This window comes from Stylophora pistillata, chromosome 8, assembly GCF_964205215.1.
Source record: "Stylophora pistillata chromosome 8, jaStyPist1.2, whole genome shotgun sequence".
In the NCBI taxonomy this organism is placed as follows: domain Eukaryota; kingdom Metazoa; phylum Cnidaria; class Anthozoa; order Scleractinia; family Pocilloporidae; genus Stylophora; species Stylophora pistillata.
Genome location: NC_142526.1, coordinates 9,624,351 through 9,645,471, shown reverse-complemented (window position 1 = coordinate 9,645,471; position 21,121 = coordinate 9,624,351). Strand labels below are relative to the sequence as shown.

Genomic DNA, 21,121 nt, shown 5'->3' with positions numbered 1-21,121 from the left:
TCTTTTCAGTGAAGTCTGTCGCGCGAGTAAAAAAAACCTCAGTGAAAAAAAATTGGTGTTAGTACATTGCGGGGAGATGTGATTTTTTTTTTTTTACTTGTGCAACAGACTTCGCCAAAAAGGGGAGTTACTCTTAGTCTAAAAATAAGAAACCAATATCCTTATCTCTGATCAAAAGATTCGCCTTTTTTACAGTTCGTCTTTACGGTACAAACACCGGGCAATGTTTTGTACAGGAAAACCCTCCCGAATATCTCACGTGATCTATTTGTATGGTACGTGTAATAATATTCCTGACAAATTCTAATCACACGGGTCAGCTGTTAAGAAGAACTCTTACTCCACAATTGTTATTCTTCAGACTTTCTTTGCTTAGGGACTGATTTTCCGGCCCCCCCCCCCCCTTGTTCCCTGTGCAGACCATAGAGCCGTGGACACCCCCCCCCACAATTCCCTGCCCCCTCCCTGGGTGGAAAATTTATGGCTCATTTCTTACGAACCAAACACTTCCTTACTTACAACATAATGATTGATGCTGCTTCCCACTCGAGAGAAAAATAAATGTCTCATTTACAAAAAACTTTGATTTCTGGGGTCGCGTGCGGTCGAAAATGATCCTTGTGTTGCAGAACTGACAATTTTACATGTACTTCATACTCTAAGGCGCAATATTCCGTATCAGCTAACCTCTAAGCATCAACCATCTCGCTTGAAAGAAAATTTAAACACTGTTAGAAATCTGTAAAAAGGAAATCTAAAGTAGGGAAAAGGAAAACTCGAGACTCTTCGAACGAAAAACGTATGAATTATGAGTATCCTGTTGAATTATTTTCTGTTTGGAGTTTCACCAAAAAGGTTCTCGACTTTTAAAACGCATTCACTGGCTTGCGTGGTTCTTTGTAACTCGAAAGATGTAAAAGAGCTGTTTGCATGTGGTGGAGTCGGACAGCCTTCCACGTCAGCTGTCGTTATGGCTTCCTTTAGAATTGTCTGAGTGAGTGGGGGGGGGCGGGGGGTATATGTAGAACAACTGCTTTACCAGTTTGAAAAATGTTTTGACTTATCATAGTTGAAATGAGGGAGACTGACTGAGTCAGATTAATTATTAGTAACTGTGCAATTGATGAATTTGAATTTTGGGAAACTACCTAATTTCTATTCATCTGCAAAAAGAAGTAAATGAAATTGAATATCTAATTTGTATCTTTTTATATATACTGAATCAGTGCTTAACTTTAAAAAGTGCAATTACGGGCTATTTGTTCACTAACTGAGGCTTATTTCATTGCACTTAAAAAAAAATACTGTCAATTACAAACAGCCTACGACTCAAAAAGGAGGATAGCACTGTTACTCAATGAAATCATCATGTCAGTGTTACTTTTAATAAACTAATCATCGAAACAGAAAATGTCTCAATAATACAAAAAATTGTTAGCTCGGTTAGCTCAATGGATAGAGCGCTGGACTGTTGTGCGAGAGGTCGAGGGCTCGAAACCCGGCCGGACCAACACTCAGGGTCTTAAAATAATTGAGCAGAATATCCAACCTTTCTATAACATCAAGAAATTGTTAGATGTTCTAGTCTTCTAGGATAGGAACGAATAAATGGAGGTCCCGTCTCCTGCACGGTTAGGGGTAGAAGACGTTAATTTCCCCCGCACGAGATTACTATGTGATGGATGTCCTCCCCTGGGGTGGGATGGGTGGGTATGGGATGGGTGGGTAACAGGACCCCGTTGATACCAGTGAAGGGGCTATCCTGTATAGATTTCTGTTCTACTCTATATCCTTTTCCAGATACTTTGGTTTTATCAACTGAGTTCATAATGTAAATTAGCCACCATAAACAATTTTTTTACCCCCTTTGTTTAGTCTTAAAATCTATTTCAAGATGATCCTATAACTCTCAAACTTATTTCCAGCAGATTTCAGATTAAAGTTTCACACAACTTTCGTGCCTACTTCCACCTTGGCTCGTTGTCCACCACCAGCGTGTCCATCTCTGTCATAACCTGCTAGTAAATCTTCCAACGACCACCGTTGAGGGTGGAAAGAAGTAAGTGGAGAATGGCAAAACTCCACTACTGATGCGTCGTTCATTAGCAGTCTTGAACTTCAAAAGGTAGCTCAAGATTGTGAGAGTGATCCAGAGAAAAAACCAGATGATTCCCCCTCGGCAAGCATGGTTCTCAATCACATTCTAAGAATAACTTCCGATAAGAAATTCGCAGAGCCTCCCCAAACTCTGAAGCCCGCTGCAGCAGCAGAGTCCTTGACTGGAAATGGGCGTGTCCTCGACACAGAGAGCATTTGTGAACAAGTTAAACTTGAACTCATTAAGTATAATGTTCCCGAAGAGGTGTTTGCCAAAGCAGTCTTGGGCAAATCGCAAGGATATCTCTCTGAACTACTCAAACATGGTGAGAACTTTTTGCGCCCGCAAGACAATACACACTACAAGGGTTGGATGAATTTTGAGATTATGCGGCAGTTCCTTCAGAGACCAGAGGCTGAACGCCTAAGGATTTATCACCAGAAGCGGCTATAAATTTGACCAAGAAACTAATAAAGGCTTGTTTGCCAAAGTCACATTTGCTCTGCAGACTAGTCGCTGTGCAATACATGTTGATCTGGGAGAGGATGCTTTCTGGTTTTTCTTTCTTCTTAATAAAAGGAGATGTATCAGAATTCATGTACTCCAGGTTTAAGTAAAAAAGAGAACCTGGCATAGTTCTACCAAAGCTAATTTAGTTTTTGTAATTGAAGACTGCATTTCTACATGCATTTCTGCTGCATTTCTTGTCCCCGTTCCAAAAATGAAACAGAAGGTAGGCGAATATTTACTGTACGATCAATCAAAGAATGGAATAGCCTAGATAAAGACCTTAAAGAACTAAAGAATGCCAAAGCCTTGAAAAAGAAAGTTATAAACAATTTACTTAGTAAACAAAATAGTGATATGAACTTTTTATAAAATGAATGATGATACTTTAGTATGTTTTTATTATCATGGATTTTTAGGATATATACATATGTATTTTTCTTTTCAATAGGTTTTTAAGCTATATACATCAAATTATTATTACTTTCAGTTGTATTAATTTTATGTATCGATTAGATTACTTTATAGAGGGCCACAGGGTTATCAGGTGTACCTAAACTGTTACGTGCTACCCTCATACAATAAAGTCATTATCTTATCTTATCTTTTCTCACCTTTGTGTCCCTGAGGTTTAAGTTAATTGGGTTTTAAATTATCATTAATTTTGGTATTTTTAGAGTATGAGAAGCTCCTTGAAGATTAATTGTAAACTTTTGAGAGTTGACATAAATTTTGATGCTGATGTGTTTTTTTGGGGTGGTATTAGGGTCTGTCTGATGATGCACTTAGGAAAAGAAGACGCTACATACCCACAGAAGCCAAGGCTGTCATGGAGGATTATTATCACCGCAGCAAGTACCTTTCGTTGGAGAAGCGCCAAACCTTAGCCAATCAGCTGGCCATACCTGAACAGTGTGTCAGTGATTACTTTAAGGATCGGCGATCCAAGAAGAAACATGAGGAGCGAATGAAGTGTTTACTGAAAGGGCTGGAACATGGTGAAAAACGACCTGACCAGGGGGATTCTGGAGATGAAGATGAAGACAGTGTGGAAATTGGCTCCAGTGAAAATCCTGGATTGTGTTTGCCTGATAATTCAGCTGTGCCAACATCTAGTGCAGCAGGAGAAGCTTCCCCTCAATCACATGGTCATGCGCAATCTCCAAGTTTAATACATTCATATGGTAGAAGGTTTAATGTGTCTCCCCCAGTATCTGCTTCATCTCCAAGTTTTCCGACATCCTCAGAAAGGAAAGTGTCTGAAACTGATTTAGTTGCATCAAAAATTGCTGCTCTGACGCAAAGTCAAAAGTCATCGAACAAACAGTCTGGTGTCCGAAATTGCCTGTCACCTGCTGTGAGAAGTAAAGACAGTGAACTGCAGGTTTCAAGGACATCCACCAGTAGTTCTATTCATCGTGCGGTCAGGGAGAGTTCTGCACTCTCTTCCAGCTACCTGTCATCATCGCAGACACCTGTCTCCAGCTCTGAAGAAGTGGAGACCTTCTCACTTGAGAGCTTGATTGATGGTACCTGTAGTTCTGTCGTGCTCCAGGGGGGAACACCTGAAACTGAAGGACTGGAGGTTGGGCAACAGATTTATGTTGTACATGTTAACAACCCTGTTGTGACAAGTGTTCAGAACTGAAGGCATCGGAGTTCAAGAAGCTGGCATCAAGATATTTCAAGACAATTTTGTACAACTAGCAACTCCATGCTATGTGAAGAAGACTATAATTAATCATTTATTAATTATTGATTATAACTATTAATAATAATTATAGTTACACAAAAATTACAAAAGTGGCAATGATTAACCAGGAAAGAGAAAGGATAATTAAGAATGCAGAAGACACAAAAGACAGAATCAAGAATACAAACTTGCAAAATGAAAGTCAACTTTTCACAATGTGGAAACTGTGACATACCTTGTTTTAGTTGTGCTATAGAAAAGGAAACATTAAACCTATAACTCCCAAAATCTGATTCTTAACTCCCCCCTCCCATCCCCCCTTCCTCCAGCTGCCACACATTTCCTTGCAAATTAATTACAAGAATTTGGTGCTAGATCAAGATAACTTCTACCTGTTAAGTCTTAGTATTCTCATTCCTTTTTTGCTGGATAATGCATGGATACAATAGCGAGAAGTTATCAATGAATCACTTCAGGGAGTTAGGGTTAATTTTTTTTAACTGGCCACAATATTTTTCTGTCATATTGAAGATTTTTTCCCCTTATTGAGTCAGTTTCCCTTCACCCTCTGTTACATTCAAAATGGAGAAATCAACTGTAACATAAGTATTTGGCTTTACACTATCTGAATGCCCAGGTAATTTCTGTCAAGATTTGGATTTAACTTATCAAAAATTATCATTTGAAGCTAGAAACAGTGAGGATAATTTCTTTCTGTAAATATAACAGAAATAAAGAGATGAAAGCATCAAGGAACTTTTTAAAGATGATTTAAAACTAAATCATTTTTTAACGGTTGGTTTGTCACTTTCACTGTAACAGCTTTTGGAATGTGATCTGTAAAATATCTTAAATGAGGAATATAGCACATAGTCATGATTAGCAAGGTCATGTAAAGTATTTATTAGGCTTTCATCCACCAAAATAGTTTATCAGATTTTGAGATTAATGTTACATGATTCATTATTATCAGAAAATAAATCACACTAGTGTTATAATTGTCTCACATTAAGGGGTTAAGGTCACCAAACTAGCAGTTATCCTTTGTGGGAAGTTGCATAGCTGTATACCCTCGCATGTTGAAGGAGCTTGTTAGCGTGAGTTTTAAAACGGAAAGTAGAGCAGTCATCATTTGAGAACTAATGTAGAGGGGTGCCTGATCTTGTTCCCAGATCCTACCGTGCAAATGTAGCTTACAACTATGAAAGGTACGAGACAAGGAGGTGCCGTCATTGTAGGTCACGCATATAATGATTATACAATGGAACCTGCAATATGGGGAACTGATTGGGACTGGAAAAAGCGCTCCTGAAGGTGTTCCAATGTTATGAAGAGGAACCTCCCATTCAATGAGAGAATTCTGGAAGACTTACCACATGACATTCCTTTCCAGATCATGTTACCAGTCCTCCAGCGGCCATGTACGAAACATATTACGTAACAGCACATAAGGCTGCCTGCCGAACAGCGAGTTTTAGTCAAAATGGTAAAATTCTGTTTGTTTTTCGGTGCGTATGCTCGTTTCGGTTTTTTTGTTTTATTTTACCGTTCGGAAGCCGGCTATCGAGAGTAGTTTGTACTTTGATTATTTCAAATAGATGTCGCCTGAGTTTAGTGTCTTGACTTAGATGGAAACTCCAATATCAGGTTTTCGAGAACGGACTGAAGCCTATTATTATTTTTCACTGACTTTACCGGAAAAATGATGATAGGTTCCAGTCCTTACTCGGAAACATAATTTTGAAGTATCCCTATAAGTCAGGACACTGAATTTAGGCCCCCTCCAGTGAAAAATGACCATGATTAAGTTACATGTTTCATTATTCTGTTTTAGGTCGATTGATAGCCACAGGCTCAGTGGATGCGTCCATCAAGGTATGTTGTTATAAAATTAACATGAAACACATCGGTCAAACATCTGGCGTGTGCAAGGTCGGAGATCAATTTTGGCCAACGGCGCCAATTTCAAACAATAACTGCTGTGACGTAAAATATGCGACCAAAATTGAAACGTTCTTAGAAATATAATCAAAAGGAAAGAAAAATTGGGAAAAGAAAAACTCAAGACTTTCCTACAAAGCTTATGTAAACACTGATATCCACAGTTGGTTTACCGTTTTGTTTTGAGCTTCATCATGATGACAAAAAAAAAAAAGATTTTAGATAGGTTTGTTCATGGCTCTCAGTAAATCGAGACTCGAGAAAGAGCCGAAAAACAACGGACAGTAGTTCCAGTTGTCACGGTGATGGCCTTTTTTGCTAGTCCCCCACGGCTTTTCGTGTGCCCGCGTTTTCGCTCATTTCCTTTAAACAGAGTGCCTAGAGTGCCTAGCACTGGGCTAGAACCAGGACCTCTCAACGCGGAGTTCAGCGCACCTAGCACCATTCGTCCTCAATTCCCACTTAAATGAATCTTAATTTGACAATCTTCTATAAAGACCTTAAGATAATTAATTTCTTCCAATGTGAAAATGTAAAGCAGCTATTGAAATGAATGACTGAAAAGTGTGCAAATACAGTGTAGCACAGTTTGAATGTTGGTCGCGTTTTATCTCTGTACTTTCTCCGGGTTATTTCTTTCAGGTGTTAGATGTCGAGAGAATGGTTGCAAAAAACACGATGCCACAAACACAGGATCAAGGAGCTGGCACCAATTTAGAAAATCATCCAGTTATCAGGACCCTTTACGACCATATGGATGTACGTCACTAACGCGCTGAGAATAAGCTTATTATTTCTATCGTAATTGTGCTCGTAAGCATATTTAGCTCCGCGTTTACGTGAAACGTGAACGGCAAGAGTGACCACGTGACCTTGTTTTTCCCGCCATTTTTTCACGTTCGCCGGTTGCGCTTCGTCGTTTCAACGGGAAAGTAACCTGTTTCGCGTTTCTCGTGTGCTGGAGATTTTTTCACTTTTTCTCTTACCGAGTAGAAGTTAATTGGCGGAAAAAGGGAACGGGAATTGTTTCTTGTAAGTCATACAAGGGCGCCTTGAAATCTACTTTGACGTGAGCTCACGCGAAGCTAAAGCCGCAAGGTTCACGCCATTTTACATGAAACGTGAAAGGGCAAGCTGACGTTTGCCGTTTCACATAAAGGTGTTGCTTAATCTCTCTTTTATCATTATCGTTAACGCGATCCTTATCTTGATTGTTATTGTTGTCATTAGGGTGCCGGATGTATTACACTACTGTTTTCATTTTGTTTCAGGAAGTTACAGCTGTTGAATTCCATCCCAGCGCTTTGGTCTTGGCATCTGGCAGTAAAGACTGCACAGTTAAACTGTTCGATATCTCCAAACCCTCCGTGAAAAAGGCATATCGTTCCCTTCAGGTAAGCTACATGTATATGGCAAACATTCTGAACATTTCATAAACTATTCAGTAATTGATATCTGAATTGGATCTAGGAGTTTTTCATGGAGGTGAAGGGAGGGGGTCGTAAATTTTGATTGAACGAACACTATAAGTATAGGTCTCACGGGAAGGGGGGCATAGACTCACTCCCCTCCCCTCCCCCTTTCACTCCCCTCCTCCTTTCACTCCCCTCCCCCTTTCACTCCCCTCCCCCTTTCACTCCCCTCCCCCTTTCACCCCCCTCCCCCTTTCACTCCCCTCCCCCTTTCACTCCCCTCCCCATTTCACTCCCCTCCCCCTTCCATTCCCCTCCCCCTTTCACTCCCGTTCCCCTTTCACTCCCCTCCCCTTGAGTCCCCCTCCGCTGAGTCTACTACTGAAGCAAACTATTAACTTATATGCATTGTGCAAAAGATAGTTTTAAATTATTTGAGGTTGCTAAAAACTGCAAGTTACGATCTGTTTTTCTTTCAGGAAGCCGAGGTTGTAACATCCATGTCGTTTCATCCCACAGGAGATTTCATTCTTGTTGGCACAGAGCACCCAACCAGTGAGTTCTTTTTTCCTATTTAATCCCAGACTACAAGCAGCCCGTCCTTTTCCGTCACACGAAATCACGGAGAAGAAAATTGCTGCAAATTAGTGTACTGAATTTTTGTTAATTGTGTTATGACCTATAAGCAGTAGTCGCGTAGTCTTTCCTCGTACCCAGACCCTTTGCGTTTAATACATGGTAGGATCTGGGTACGAGATTACTCGTAGTCAAATTCAAAGAGCAGTGAAAGTCTTACTGAGTGCGATTTAAACATCAAGATTAAAAAAAAAAAATAAGTCCTTTGGCCTTCGTTTGTAGCATGTCTCGAAACATTTTATTCTGACTTAATGTAATCAAACTAATTTACAAGATGATCCATTCCAAATAAGAACTCTTTTCGGACACATTCGATGGCATTCTTCATAAGAATTTTTTTTTTTCATATTATTGCTGATAATGGACTCTTTTTATATCCTGTTCTTGCAGGAGTATGCTGTCATGCATCCACTCTAAACATATTAATCATTTTGCATTTGGTTTTTTTTTACAGTTCGTCTTTATGATACAAACACAGGGCAGTGTTTTGTACCGGCAAACCCTCGTGAATATCACACAGGATCTATTAATATGGTATGATTAATTTTATTTTTGACAAATTTTAATCACACGGGTGAGCTGTTAACAAGAACTCTTACTCTACATTTGTTACCCATCAGACTCTCTTAGCCCAGGGACTGGTCATTAGTTATCGCCCAGGGGAAGGGAGGGGGGAGTAGTTAGATTTCCGTTGTGTCACGATGTCTTACTCAATCACCCTGTAAGGTTATGTGACATTCCTATGATGCCCCTCCCCCCAAAGGCATACGCAGTGAATTGACTGTAAAATTTACATCGCCCCACCCGTTTATATTCTTTTGATGACGACTGATTCCCCTTCCGCTCCCCGCCAAAACCAAGGACCACAAAAATTCCTCCCCCCGCAGGGTAGTAAAAACAACTGGTCCTGTACATCCAATTTCTTACAGACAAAACATAGCCTTACTTGCAACACAATTCTTAATGCTGCTTCCAACTGGAGAGAAAAAGAAATTTATTCAATTTACAGTGAATTCTGATTTCTGGGGCAGCATGAGGTTGAGAATCATCTAAATACTAGTAAACTGTAAAACAAACGATATACGTGTAATTCTAGAGTGTCCATGCCCTTGTTATTCAGAATGTAAGATTGACCCTTGAACACCTAGAGTGACTAGCATTTCATTTCTCCTCACAATTTCACAGCTGAATCACACATTAAGGTCACGAGAATAAAGGAAATGATCACCATCTAAAAAGCTCTTGATTGTTGACTAAATTCTCCTTGTCAGCTCGTTAGAAAATGTATGGAGAACAGTGTAGAGAATATGCGTTCTGATCATGATGTGAGGGTGTTAAGGGTTAACAGGGCTTCGTTCATCAATTGTAGGTGCAATATTCTGCATCAGCTAATCTTTATGCATCTTGTAGCAAGGATGGATCAATAAAGGTAGGTGGGACCAACACAGAGGTGAAAGCTTTGCGCATGTGCAGTTATTGAAAATGTTTAAGGTGTTTTATAGAGAACATGTCAGTCAAACACAGGACATGCGCGAGGGGAGTAAGTTTGACGTCTGCGCGCCAATTTACCCGCGCGAAGGAAAACATAAGAAATTCCACAACCATCTCGGGGAAAAAAAGAGAGAGAAAATTAAAACACTCATAGCAATTTGTAAAAGGAAATCTAAATTAGGGAAAAGAAAACCTCGCGACTCTTCCAACACAAAGCTTATTAATTACGAGTATCCTGTTGAATTACCGTTCTCTTTTGAGTTTTATCAAAACAGTTCATGACTTTTAAGACATAGTCACTTAATGGCTTGTGTGATTCTTTGTAACTCGGAAGATGCAAAAGAGCCACGCAAGTGTGGGGCCAGTCCACCTTTTCCGGACTGGCTCGCACCCTGTCGCACACACGTCAGCTTTCATTATGGCTTTCTTTACGATTGTCTGCGGGAGGACCATGTGGGTCATATTATTATGAATATTACGTTGAAAATCTTTCCTTATTTTTGTTGTCAATAACTTGACACACGATAACACATGTCTTCATTTGCTGTAGATCTGGGATGGAGTCAGCAATCGATGTATTGCAACATCTGAACAGGCACACCAGGGTGGAGAGGTTAGTTATGTACAGGCACACAAAAGTGGTGAGGTTAGTCATGTACAGGCACACCAAAGTGGAGATTTTAGTTTTGTAGAGGCACACCAGATTTGAGAGGTTAGTTATGTACAAACACACCAGGGTGGAGAGGTTAGTTTTGTCCAAACACATCGCGATGGAGAAGTTAGTTATATACAAACACACTAAGGTGGAGAGGTAAATTTTGTACAAACACATCAAGGTGGAGGGGTTGGTTTTGTACAAACACCAGGGTGGAGAGGTTAGTTTTAGACAGGCACACAAGGGTGAAGAGGTTATTTATGCCAGGCGTACTAGGGTGGAGAGGGTAGTTATGTATAGGTACATCAGGGTGCACGGGGTAGTTATGTACAGGCACATCAGGGTGGAGAGGGTAGTTATGTATAGGTATGTCAAGGTGCAATTGTAGTTATGTGCAGGTACACCAGGGTCGAGGGGGTAGTTATGTGCAGGCACACAAAGATGGAGAGAGTAGTTATGTGCAGGCACACCAGAGTGAAGTTATTAGTTACTTACAGGCAAACCATGATGGAGAGGTTAGTAGTGTAGAGGACTTTGTACGAATTACTAAGATGGTGTTTTCTGCTGCAGGTGTATTCAGTTTGTTTTTCTCAAAACGGAAAGGTAAGAAGAAAAAAAATATGGTTTTTTTACTTCGTTCAATTGCACTTAAGATATTTTTTCTAACAACAAATGCTTACTTGAAAGCTAGTGGTATAATTTCAGCTTGTGTTAGTGTAGACTGTTCCAGGCATTCAGGAATTTAAACAAAGGGCAATAAAAAATGGCGCGTTGGTAGCAGAGGAGTGGAAAAACGATGGAGGCTTGGGTCTGGTCATGTAATGAACGACTTGACCCGAGCCTCTCTCGGTTTTCGCTCTGCTGCCTTTGTCATGCTGTTCACAACTTTGCATGGATTTCGTATCGTTCCACTTCCTGAAAGCCGTGAACAGGCTAATGTTGAAAATAACAAATATTTGACAAGTCAGTACTCTTTACTCTCTTGTAGTATATTGTTTCAAGTAAAAAAGATTCTCGTGTGTATCTATGGGAACTCTCTACTGGTAATTAATAAACTCAAAACGATTTACTTTTACTTGTTTTTAGTTTGTTTTTTATTGTGATTCTGCCTTAAATAATCTTTCAACCCTGAGAGGGACTGGCTTCTAATTTCTCCTTACAGTATCGTCCTTGAATCAAATGTAAAGGTTATGAGAATAATGGAAATGATCACCAATTTACTGTAAGAAGCTCCTGATTGTTAAACAAATTCTCCTTGGCATTACCACAGGAAATATAGAGAGAACAGTGTGGAGAATATACATACTAGTGTTAGTGTGTCAATGGTGAACTTTTACAGGGAGTAAAGAATGTGCCTTTACTTCAGCATCAACAGTCAGTTATACACCGACAAAGACTGTTTTAATTCGTTCAATTTTATTTTAGGAAAGGCTCTAAGCATGTACATGGGCGCCACAATGTCGAACTACAGGACACAGATTGTTTTCAACCACACCGAGGATTTTTGTGAGTCCAGTTTGATAATGTTTGTTGTTTTTTTAGGATCTATATGATAAGTACTGGAAACATTCTGTAACTGACTCCAGGCGCCATAACCGCAAGTTCAGAATTAGAAATAAGGACGTCGAAGCACTGATTAATAGCCTTGAACTTCGTGTTGATTTCCGATCTTTATTACAATGTACCAATGCTCAAAACCGTCAAACTAAAATACAAGCAAGAATATCTAATCTAAGCGACATGAAAGGACAAAGCCGAACAATGATTGGATGTGATAAAAACACGAATGCAGGAAATGGCAAAACAACTAAACTAGAAATAACCGACGAAATGAAGCTAAGAAAGGTAGAAACACGTGCTTACCGATTGTCCTCTCTGTACGCCTGATTAGTTATATACGCATGATCCAAAGACTTCGTAACGAACGCGATAAACTTCAAGAACGCAAACTTAGACGGTACACACAGACTACTAGTGAAGACGCACGAGGTTCTGAAATACGATCTGACAGAAACGTCACTAATATCTAACCTAGACAGTTACACATTCAAACAAGACAAAGAGAGAGGAGCTTATTAGATAAGAGGGGATACGAGAGAAAAGGGCTTATTAGAGAGAGGGCACTTAGTATAAAGGGGAGATAACTAGAGAGGGGGAATCTATAAGAGAGAGGGGAGCTTATTAGATAAGAGGGGATGCGAGAGAAAAGGGCTTATTAGAGAGGGCACTTACTATAAATGGGAGAGAACTAGAGAGGGGGAGCCTATAGGAGAGAGGGGAGCTTATTAGATAAGAGGAGGTGCGAGAGATAAGGGCTTATTAGAGAGAAGGCACTTACTACAAAGGGGAGATAACTAGAGAGGAAAGTCTATAGGAGAGAGGGGAGCTTCTAAGACAGAGGGTCTTATCGCCAGAGAGGGGTACCTACAAAAGAGGGGAGATAATTACAGAGGGGGGGCTTGTTAGAGAGAGAAACCTTTTAAGAGAAGGGGAACTTATTATTAAGGGGAGCTTCTTAGTAAGGGGATGCTTTTTGGAGAGGGGGCAAGGGAGAGGACTTGTTGGAGTGGGGGGGGGGGAATGACAGGAGGGGGAATATCAAAGTGGGGGCTCATTAGATAGGGGGCTTATCAGAAAGGGAACGTTATGAGAAAAGGGGCCATTAGGAGAGGAGTTCCCCAGACAGGAGGCTTTTAAGCGAGGGGGGCTCGTAGAGAGGGGGCTTATGAGAGGTGGGGAATATTTAGGGTGGCTGAGAGAGCGCTCATTTGAGAGGGGGCTTACTCAAGAAGGGCTCATTGGAGAGGTAGGTCTTAATAGAACGTTGCGATTCTGTTTGCTAAATTTTCAACCTATTCAATTTTAATAGTGATTGCCGCAGACGAATCGAATAACAGTATAGCATGCTGGGACACGAGGTCAACAGAGCTGCAGAAAACTCTCAGTTCAGGTACAAATAAAATGGTTTCTTTGTTCCTGTAAAAAGTATGGTAGTAGAGGCCTCGTTTTACGTGTCTTTGTTCATGTGTCACGCATTCAATGATAAACATCCACAACCCGGAAAATCATTTTGTTTTTTATTAAGACCACGTTATGAAACAAGTGCACGTGAAAAGCTCGCTCATTTCACGCGCGCCCCACATGACGTTAAAAAGACCAGCGAAGTGGAATCATGATTACAAGGGCGAAACTTAACTCTGGGACTGGGACTGAATGCGCTAATATTCCTGTGGTATACATGTGCTTTCTTTAGGTCACAACAACCATATTCGATGCATCACCCACTCCCCCACAGGAGCAGCGTTTGTCTCGTGCAGCGATGACTTCAGAGCAAGGTTTTGGTACTGTGAGGGAGTTTAAGGATTTCCTCCACCGATCGCATTGAAAGAAATAGCTTAGAATTCGTGTTCCTTTAACCGATCTTCAATGCAAATGTAAATCTACAGTCAACCTCAATTTCTGCTTAAATCTCTCAGAGATTCACCCTTCTCGTTCGGCTCTGTTTAATCTGTAAGACTTTGAAATAAAATCTAGCGCCATTTAACGTGTTTGTTTTATTTATGAGAACTATCAGAGCGTAGAAAGTAAATGTGCGATTGCTTTGTTGTTCCCTTACTCTGCTCTGTGATTGACACAGAAAACTCTCGCAAATCTCTTAACCAATCAGAGACAAAAGTAAAAATAACGTCGATTTGGCCACCCGCGCTTTTAGCGGTTTTTTCGGTTTTGCTTTGAAGTTTCCTGAAGTCATTTTCTTGTGACTACTTTGGTTTTGGTTTTACGACACTCTCTCCTTTGCTTTTAACATTGCTCTCATTATTATTAGTATTACTATAATTACAACTATTTAAGTTGAGGTTCAGTATATGAATTTATGTCTTCAAAGTGTAGGTAACATTTTGGAAAACTGAGAAAACTGATTCATAATTCAGGTCGCACAATTGAAAGCCAAAATGATCATCTTTACGAAGTGTGTTTTTAACTAAGATATGCGGTTTCTATCACAGCTATTGTTTAGATATTATTAGAAACTTTAGTATAATGAATTCCAAGAAGAAAAAATATCAATAATATTTTGGTTGTTAGACCTTATATCAGAAGTAAAGACATAGACCACAACAACATCAGCTTGGGACTCTTTTCTAGCCAATCACAGAGCTGAGAATGAACTTGTAAGGAAAATGATAATGTGATAGGGCAAAGTTCAATTGAGTGTCGAAAGTAATCCTGGCTGGCTCTGTTTTTGCCTTACCTCGCTTTGTGATTGGTCCAGAAAACACGCGCCAATCTCTCAACCAATCAGACGCTAAACTAAAAACAATTACGACTTGGTCTCACGCGCTTTCCCGCGCTTTTGGATGATTGGTCGGTTTTTAGCTTCAGTTCTCCCAAAGGTATTTTCCTTTCTTCTGATTGGCCGTTGTGATTCCTTTGTTTCAGTTTTACAACACTCAATCCAAAGGCACTCTATCGCTAACACCATTATCATTGTTCTTACCATATAACAGTTTAGGTTCCAAATATGAACAGGGTCCAGTTGATCAAAGGCAAATTACTACTAACCTAGGGTTAAATTTTTATCCAGGTTTCCTTACTTCTCTCTTCAAGAAACTTTTTGGGACAATTTTCCCTGTTTTTTTACGAGCTTCCGATTATCAAATTGTAGACAAAAATAGTTAAACTTTCTTTGAAAGCTTTCAGATCTGAGATCAAATTTCACGCTAACCCTGGGTTATTTTAACCCAGCTTTGGACAAACCGGCCAAGGTGTCTTCGCTTGCGCCCTTTGCCCGCTAACTTCTTGAAGTGATTTACATGTGAATTCTCACTACAAAACTATCAACACATGTATCTTATGGCAATTCAGAATACACACCTATCAATCTTAGGGCGATTTCTTTTTTTTTTTTTTTTCATAAATCGAACTGATTCACCTTATCAATTTAGAGAGAAAATTATGTCAGCTGGCAAGTAGAAATGAGAATCATATCTCAGAAAAGTAACAAAGTTAAAGATGTTTTGTAATCTCAAGTTTAAAGAAAACAGTGCCGTAATTTTCGCATCATGAAAAGTTCACCAAAGATTCTCCGTTTTCAATTTTTCAATCGTCTGTTCATATTTGTTCCTTCTTGGCAAACATGATACAACTTTTGGGCGAATTGCATCGCTTGCTGGACAGCCTGGCCGTGTAACAAAAACAAGGACCCAAAAGAGCGGTGCAAAGTTAAAAGTTTTTGTGTCAAGAAATATCAGTTTTCCTTTCAGTATACACTGAAGAGGAAGAGTCTTTGTCAAGGACCAGTCGCTACTGTTTCTTGTTCCCCGTCATTTTTGTCCTCCGTCAGTTCTTTTAGCCTAAAACAAACATTTTGAGTTAAGAAAGTTGTTTAACAATTTTTTTACGAGAGAGGCGAATCACTTGCATCATCACCTGACTTTTCTGACTGATTTCTGTTATGAATTAAGTCAGCTTGCTCACCTGACTTTTCTGACTGATTTCTGTTATGAATTAAGTCAGCTTGCTCACCTTACTTTTCTGACTGATTTCTGTTATGAATTAAGTCAGCTTGCTCACCTTACTTTTCTGACTGATTTCTGTTATGAATTAACTCAGCTTGCTCACCTTACTTTTCTGACTGATTTCTGTTATGAATTAACTCAGCTTGCTCACCTTACTTTTCTGACTGATTTCTGTTATGAATTAACTCAGCTTGCTCACCTTACTTTTCTGACTGATTTCTGTTATGAATTAAGTCAGCTTGCTCACCTTACTTTTCTGACTGATTTCTGTTATGAATTAAGTCAGCTTGCTCATCTTACTCATTAATTTATTGATCAATTGGGTGATTGATTTTTTTTGCTCAGATTTTAGTTGTTGCCCTGTCAATCATTACACCCATGACATAACTGAGAAATATCCTGCACACTTGAAAAACAACACTGAACCTTGACAAGGTCAGTCAGCAAACCGTCAAAAGGTGCCTTCTACGTATAATATAAAATCTTACAATTGCAAACGTTTTTAACATTTTTCTAAATGAAGAAAAATCAACCAGTCCCCAATCTTTTTACATAAGCAGAGGTGGATAATGTTAATTATACAAAATTACTCAAGAATCAAGCGTACCTTAACTTCTTTATGTCAAATGTCACGTTGTCTCCCATCAGCACAAACGGAGCCCATTGGGCAGGTTCGGTGAATCCGTTACCTTTCAACCACTTGATGGCCTGGTGAAGAGATTCACTAGCACTTTCTCCAGCAGTCAGGTGTTGGTAGAAGTGACTTTAGTGTTTGTGTAATAGTATCGGTGATGACGTAATCTAATTAGCATGAAGCACGTGAAGGAGGTTGTGTAATGTATATAGAAGGAGTGTGCGAGTGAATAAAGGTGTGTTGCAATGCGGATTCCGTGTGCTCTTTAAGTTCCCTACAAGATACTAAATTTGGCGACGAGGATGCAAGGATTTTATGTCTAATTCTGAGGAGTTGGAAGAAGAAGTGATGGCCACCACATTACAGTTACCTGCTATTCCCCCTTTCTCCGTCTCAAGCGATCAAATGACACTCGGGCAGCGCTGGTCGAAATGGGTTAAAGGTTTGGAATACTTTCTGGTGGCATCTAACATTACCGAAAAGAAACAACGACGTGCTGTCCTGTTGCACTTAGCAGGCCCTGAAGTCCAAACGGTTTTTGACACTCTCAGTGGTACTGGAGAGGACTACGATACGGCACTTGCGAAATTAACCGAGTACTTTGAGCCGAAGAAGAACATTCCCTTTGAGAGACATGTGTTTCGGCAGGCAGCGCAACAGCCGACTGAAAACATCGATTCGTACGTGACGCGATTACGAAGCCTTGCGAAATCTTGCGAGTATGGAAATGTGGACGAAATGATCCGAGATCAAGTGGTGGATAGATGCGCCTCGAACAGTCTTCGCCGTCGACTACTACGAGAAACCGACCTAACACTGGATGGGCTTTTACAGATCGCTCGATCAATTGAAGCGTCTGACCTACACGCTACTACAATGGAGGCAGCGCCGGGCTCTTCAGGACGGGTCAACAAGGTCTCGGGCGGATTTCAAAGATCGAGAGGAAGAAACAGTGGAAAGTCACGGTCGTGTCAACCAAAGAATGCGAAGAATTCACGACCACAGAACCATGACACGAGGCAAATTGTCTGTTTTTGTTGTGGACGTGCGGGTCATCGCGCGAAAGATCCTTCGTGTCCTGCAATTGGAAAAGCTTGTAGTAACTGTGGAAAGCAAGGACACTTCGGTGGAGTTTGCAAAGGAGTTCCGAATCGAGCCACTAGTTCTCAGAACGTTGCGCAACAACGGAATGCAAATGGGCTTCGGTACGTGACAACCGAACAAGACCCTGGTTCAGACGATGAATATTTGTGGGCGATTAGGGGCAACATGGACGACAATACTGTGCAAATAACTGTTGAAGGTACATCGATTCCGGTTATTGTTGACTCAGGGGCAAGTGTCAATGTCCTGGACAGTATTACGTTCAACCGATTGTCGAATACAGGAGTTGTTCTCAGAAATTCCGATGTCAAAATTTACACGTACGGCTCGAAAACGCCGCTTCCTGTCAAAGGAACATTCCGTGCCAATGTGTCAACAACTCAATTTCACACACAGGCCGACTTCGTGGTTGTTGAAAATTTAAATGCGGGATCATTGTTGGGCAAGGAAACTGCAACGGAGCTTGGGTTACTAAGAGTTGGCCCGGAATACCCGAGCACAGTTAACCAAATTACAGTGAAATCTGTACAAGTGATTGTGGACAAACATAATGCAGTGTTTAACGGCGTTGGCAAACTGCGGGATTATCAATTAAAAATACACATCGACCCAGAAATTTCTCCAGTTGCGCAACCGCAGCGCCGCCTTCCCTTTCACGTTCGTAAGGATGTGGAGAAAAAGCTCAATGAATTGCAAGATCTCGACATTATTGAGGATGTTGACGGTCCAACGCCCTGGGTTTCGCCTTTAGTCGCGGTCCCAAAGTCCAATGGCGAAGTACGGGTTTGCGTCGACATGCGTCGTGCAAACGAAGCTGTGATCAGAGAGCGACATCCAATACCAACACTTGAGGAAACATTGGAAGCACTTAATGGAGCAGCTGTGTTCTCTAAGCTTGATTTGCGATGGGGCTATCATCAGGTCGAACTACACCCAGAGTCTAGAGTGCTTACAACTTTCTCAACACACAAGGGACTTAAGCGTTACAAACGCTTAATATTTGGCTTGTCATCAGCACCAGAAATGTACCAATATGTCATTCAGCAAACTCTTCAAGGAATTCCCGGAGTAAGGAACATTTCTGATGATATTATTGTGTTTGGCTCTGACCAAGACAGTCATGACAGGAATTTGGAACTTACACTTGCACGCCTTGAGAACAAGGGACTTACGCTTAACCGAGAGAAGTGTATCTTTAGTGTTCCAGAATTAATATTTTTTGGATTTAAGATTTCTGCCGATGGCATTGCACCGGACGACAAGAAGGTTGAAGCGGTGAGGAACGCGCGAACACCACAGAATGCAGCGGAAGTGCGGAGTTTTCTCGGGTTAGTGAACTACTGTGCGCGTTTTATCCCAAACTTTGCAACCCTCGCTGAGCCATTACGGATGCTCACAAGGAGTGATACAGAGTGGGTCTGGGGTAACGCGCAACAAGAGGCATTTCGCCGCCTTCAAGTCATTCTAACCAGTGACTGTGTTGTTGCACATTACGACCAAGCTGCTGAAACGGAGCTGAAAGTTGACGCAAGTCCTGTTGGACTTGGTGCCATTTTGGACTTGGTGCCATTTTGCTGCAGCGACGTGGTGATTGTGTTCATCCTGTGGCATATGCGAGTCGCACGTTAACAGATGTTGAGAGGAGGTATTCTCAGACCGAAAAGGAGGCACTGGCGGTTGTGTGGGCTTGCGAGCGATTTCATATTTACTTGTATGGTAAACTGTTCACCCTGTACACGGATCACAAGCCGCTCGAAGTTATTTACAACCCTAAATCCAAGCCACCGCCTCGGATTGAAAGATGGGCACTTCGACTGCAGCCATACACATTTGATGTTGTACACATGGCCGGAAAGACAAACCCAGCTGACGTCCTCTCAAGATTGCCGTTAGAAAACCAACCGTTCCGGGAAAGGAACATTGCGGAAGAATATATTAACTACGTCACAGTCAACGCGGTTCCAAAAGCACTCACACTTGAGCAGATTGCAAATGCTACTGAGGCAGACCCAATACTACAGCAAGTACGATGTTGTCTGAGTGACTGTGAGTGGCCAGACACACCAGAGCTCAGGCCCTACAGGCGGGTCAGAGATGAACTGTGTGTGACCAATGGAATCATCTTGCGAGGACATCGTATTGTCATGCCTAGTACCCTCTGGCAAACAACCTTAGCAAATGCACACGAGGGTCACCAAGGCATTGTGCGGACCAAACAGATGGTCAGGGAGAAGGTTTGGTGGCCAGGTATCACACATCAAGTGGAGACAATGGTCAAGGCATGTCTACCCTGTCAATCTGTTGCGGGCAAGTCTACTGCAGAGCCACTCCGACCTACAGTGATGCCTGACAAACCATGGCAAGAGGTACACATCGATCTCTGTGGACCGTTCCCTACAGGAGAAAGTCTCGTGGTTTGTGAAGATGCATGTACGCGCTGGCCTGAAGTAGTCATTGTACGCTCAACTACCTCTGCGGCCATAATCGGACATCTTCGAAAGATATTTGCTGTACATGGGCTTCCAGAGAAAGTAGTCACAGATAACGGTGCAAATCTTGTGTCAGAGGAATTTGAGGTGTACCTGGCAACGCATGGCATCCAGCATCGGAAGGTCACACCCTACTGGCCTCAGGCGAATGCAGGGGTTGAACGATTTAACAAGACAATTGAGAAGGCAATTCGCACTGCGCATGCTGAAGGAAAGGATTGGCGCACTGACATGTTTGCCTTCCTACTGAACTACCGTGCGACACCTCATGCGACTACCGGAGCGTCGCCGGCGTTTCTACATTTAGGACGTGAGATCAGAACCAAAGTCCCACAAGTTGAGACACGGATGTCGAATGCTGTATCTGCTGCAATACAGTCTGCAAAGGGTAAGGATCAACAAGCCAAGCAGCGCACAAAGGTTTATGCAGACAAGAGAAACAGAGCGAGTCCATCAGACATCAAATCAGGAGACAAAGTGTTGCTACAGCAGGCGCGGCAGAACAAGCTATCAACGCTGTATGACCCTCAACCCTACACAGTGCTAGAACGTAAGGGACCGAGCCTTATTCTGCAGCGAAGAAATGGACGTGTGTTCATGCGCAATGTATCGCATGTCCACAAGTTACACCAGAACACTGCTGTACGGGAGGAAGATGATTATGTGATGGATTTTGATCTTCCACAGGCAATGAATCCTCCACGGGCAGCGGAACAAGATACGCGAAGATCTGCTCGTGTCAGACGTGCACCGGCACATCTGAGGGACTATCAGTTACACTGAACAGTTGTCAATGAACTTTGACTGAACAATTGCAAATTTTAGTATGCTAACGAGTTCTGTTGGTTTCGCTTATTTACCGAAAATAGCACCAGGGATTATAGCTGAGTTTAAATTCAATCAAGGGAGGGATTTAGTGTTTGTGTAATAGTATCGGTGATG

The 21,121-nt window shown here is 41.4% G+C and overlaps 2 protein-coding genes across 2 annotated transcripts; both read left to right on the top strand.

Annotated features, from left to right (window-relative positions):
* The first annotated feature begins 223 nt into the window (after nucleotides 1–223).
* On the top strand, nucleotides 224–5,296 carry LOC148724874 (uncharacterized). Its single transcript, XM_088731395.1, is given in 3 exon segments — nucleotides 224–275; nucleotides 2,049–2,578; nucleotides 3,372–5,296. Coding segments are annotated over 3 exon segments (1,464 nt in total). The 3' UTR covers nucleotides 4,254–5,296.
* Nucleotides 5,297–5,671: 375 nt separating this feature from the next.
* LOC148724873 (cleavage stimulation factor subunit 1-like) lies at nucleotides 5,672–13,977 on the top strand. Its single transcript, XM_088731394.1, has 13 exons — nucleotides 5,672–5,784; nucleotides 6,133–6,173; nucleotides 6,882–6,998; nucleotides 7,511–7,633; nucleotides 8,131–8,206; nucleotides 8,742–8,821; nucleotides 9,657–9,716; nucleotides 10,329–10,391; nucleotides 11,004–11,036; nucleotides 11,422–11,476; nucleotides 11,859–11,939; nucleotides 13,303–13,383; nucleotides 13,687–13,977. Exons 1-13 carry the CDS (start codon nucleotides 5,718–5,720, stop codon nucleotides 13,791–13,793), a joined length of 984 nt encoding a protein of 327 aa, XP_088587520.1. The 5' UTR covers nucleotides 5,672–5,717; the 3' UTR covers nucleotides 13,794–13,977.
* The last annotated feature ends 7,144 nt before the right edge of the window (nucleotides 13,978–21,121 follow it).